The sequence below is a fragment of the Arachis ipaensis genome, chromosome B06 (assembly GCF_000816755.2).
Source record: "Arachis ipaensis cultivar K30076 chromosome B06, Araip1.1, whole genome shotgun sequence".
NCBI classification, from domain to species: Eukaryota; Viridiplantae; Streptophyta; class Magnoliopsida; order Fabales; family Fabaceae; genus Arachis; species Arachis ipaensis.
Genome location: NC_029790.2, coordinates 30879643 through 30881466, shown reverse-complemented (window position 1 = coordinate 30881466; position 1824 = coordinate 30879643). Strand labels below are relative to the sequence as shown.

At 43.6% G+C, this 1824-nt stretch overlaps 1 protein-coding gene across 1 annotated transcript; it reads right to left on the bottom strand.

The window, feature by feature from the left end:
• LOC107646832 lies at positions 800 to 1824 on the bottom strand. The gene is made up of 2 exons (XM_016350982.1): positions 1444 to 1824; positions 800 to 1300 (listed from the first exon to the last, which is right to left on the bottom strand). The coding sequence occupies exons 1-2, from the start codon at positions 1822 to 1824 to the stop codon at positions 800 to 802; spliced, it is 882 nt and encodes a 293-aa protein (XP_016206468.1).

Here is a 1824-nt window from a genome sequence, read left to right as displayed (position 1 = left end):
AGCTTTACATCTTACATCATTGGGCACTGTTACCATACTGAGAATCTCCGGTTCTCATTCCATACTTTGTTGTTGTTTTTCAGATGCAGGTCGTAATTTACTTCGGTGAGATTGCGGATGTGGTGACGGAGCGGAGTATGGTTCCTCCTTGGTTTAATTTATTTTACTTTGTTATAGTTACTCTCACCTCTTTTTGTATTTTATCTTTATGGCTTTAGTGGCTATTTATGAGAGATAGGTTGTATAAGCCGTTTTAATTCTAAAACCTTGTATTTTTATATTTGTAACTAGTCGGCTTAAACTCCGCAAACTGCGGCTGGTTCCCTATGCTTATATTACTATATTTATACATTTGTTCTATTCTCTTGTACCTATATCTTGTATCTTATGTGTTAACTTCGTGTGAACGTTTCACGCTTCTGAAATTCTATTTTTGAGCTTACTCCTTCGTCAAGCTTCTAGATCATATTATTTCCTTCTATATACATATATATGTATAAGCCTTAGGACTGTCGTAATCTCTGATTAACCTTTGCTTTACGGCTAGAAGTAAGGCTTAGGGTAATCGGGGTGTTACACCCATCACCCATACAGGGAGTCGACACGATTTCTAGTCATACTCGGTAACCATTCCGACATGTCCACGCTGATTTATCGTCATTTACGAATCCGGATTACTCAGCTACATGCATCAAAATCCTCCTTCTCCATCGGTCCCTCTAAGAAATCTCTAAGTCCGACCAAACTTATGACAACCTTCCATAGAATAAAACTAAGCCAAATGGGTCCTAATAACATATCACAACAACTTTATGCACTTACCTCGCATTAGCGGATCCGACTTTGTTGCCTCTTCTGCACCCTTGGTGATCACACGGCCTGGTTGTTGATTCTGACCCATGTTCTGGTTTTCCTTACGGAGGAAGTTCTTGGCTAGGTGCCCAGGTAGTCCACAAGCATAACACAGGCGACTCCCTTTCATAAGGTGAAACTGGGCATTATTGTCCTTTCTGAAGTTCCCTTGACCTTGCAGATGTTGAGGAGTATGTCCATCTTTCTTAAAATTCTGTCCCCTTGGTCCAAGGTGATCGTCACGTTCCTTACTAGTGTTTCCTCCAGGAGTGTCCCTTGATGAGGCTACTGACTTTGCATATTCCTCAACAACTCTCGCCTTATTCACCAAATCGGAGAAAATCCGAATCTCCAAAGGAGCCACAGCAGTCATGATATCATCCTTCAAGCCCCTTTGATACTTGATGCACTTCCAGCTCTCGTAGGTCTCTGGGGTACCTGGCACACGCTAGAGAACCTACATAGCTCCTCAAATCGACTAGTATAGTCCGCCACAGACAAGGAATCCTGCTTCAGCTGCATAAGTTCCATCTCCTTCGCTTCCCTTGCAGACTCAGGAAAGTACTTCTTATAGAAAGCCGTTTGGAATACATCCCAAGGGATGTCGGCATTCTGAAGCTGGAGCAAGTGGCATTCTCCTTGCCACCAATGCTGAGCCTCTCCCAAAAGCTGATACGCAGCAAACTCCATATACTGGTTGTTCGGAACATGTTGTGCTTGTAAAGCACGCTCCATGGCCTGAAACCAATTATCCGCTTCTGTAGGGTTGGTTGAACCTTTGAAACTTGGCAGATGAACCTTGAGAAAAGTAGCCAAGGTCATCGGAGCACCTCCCATGTTATCACCATTTCCTTCCACATTATCGTTCCCATTTCCATCCCTGTTTCCGTTTTCAGTCGGTTGGCCTAACCTCTGCAGAGCCTGCAGCGTCGCAACAGCATTTGCCTCCATGGTGTTCGCAAGATTCGCCAT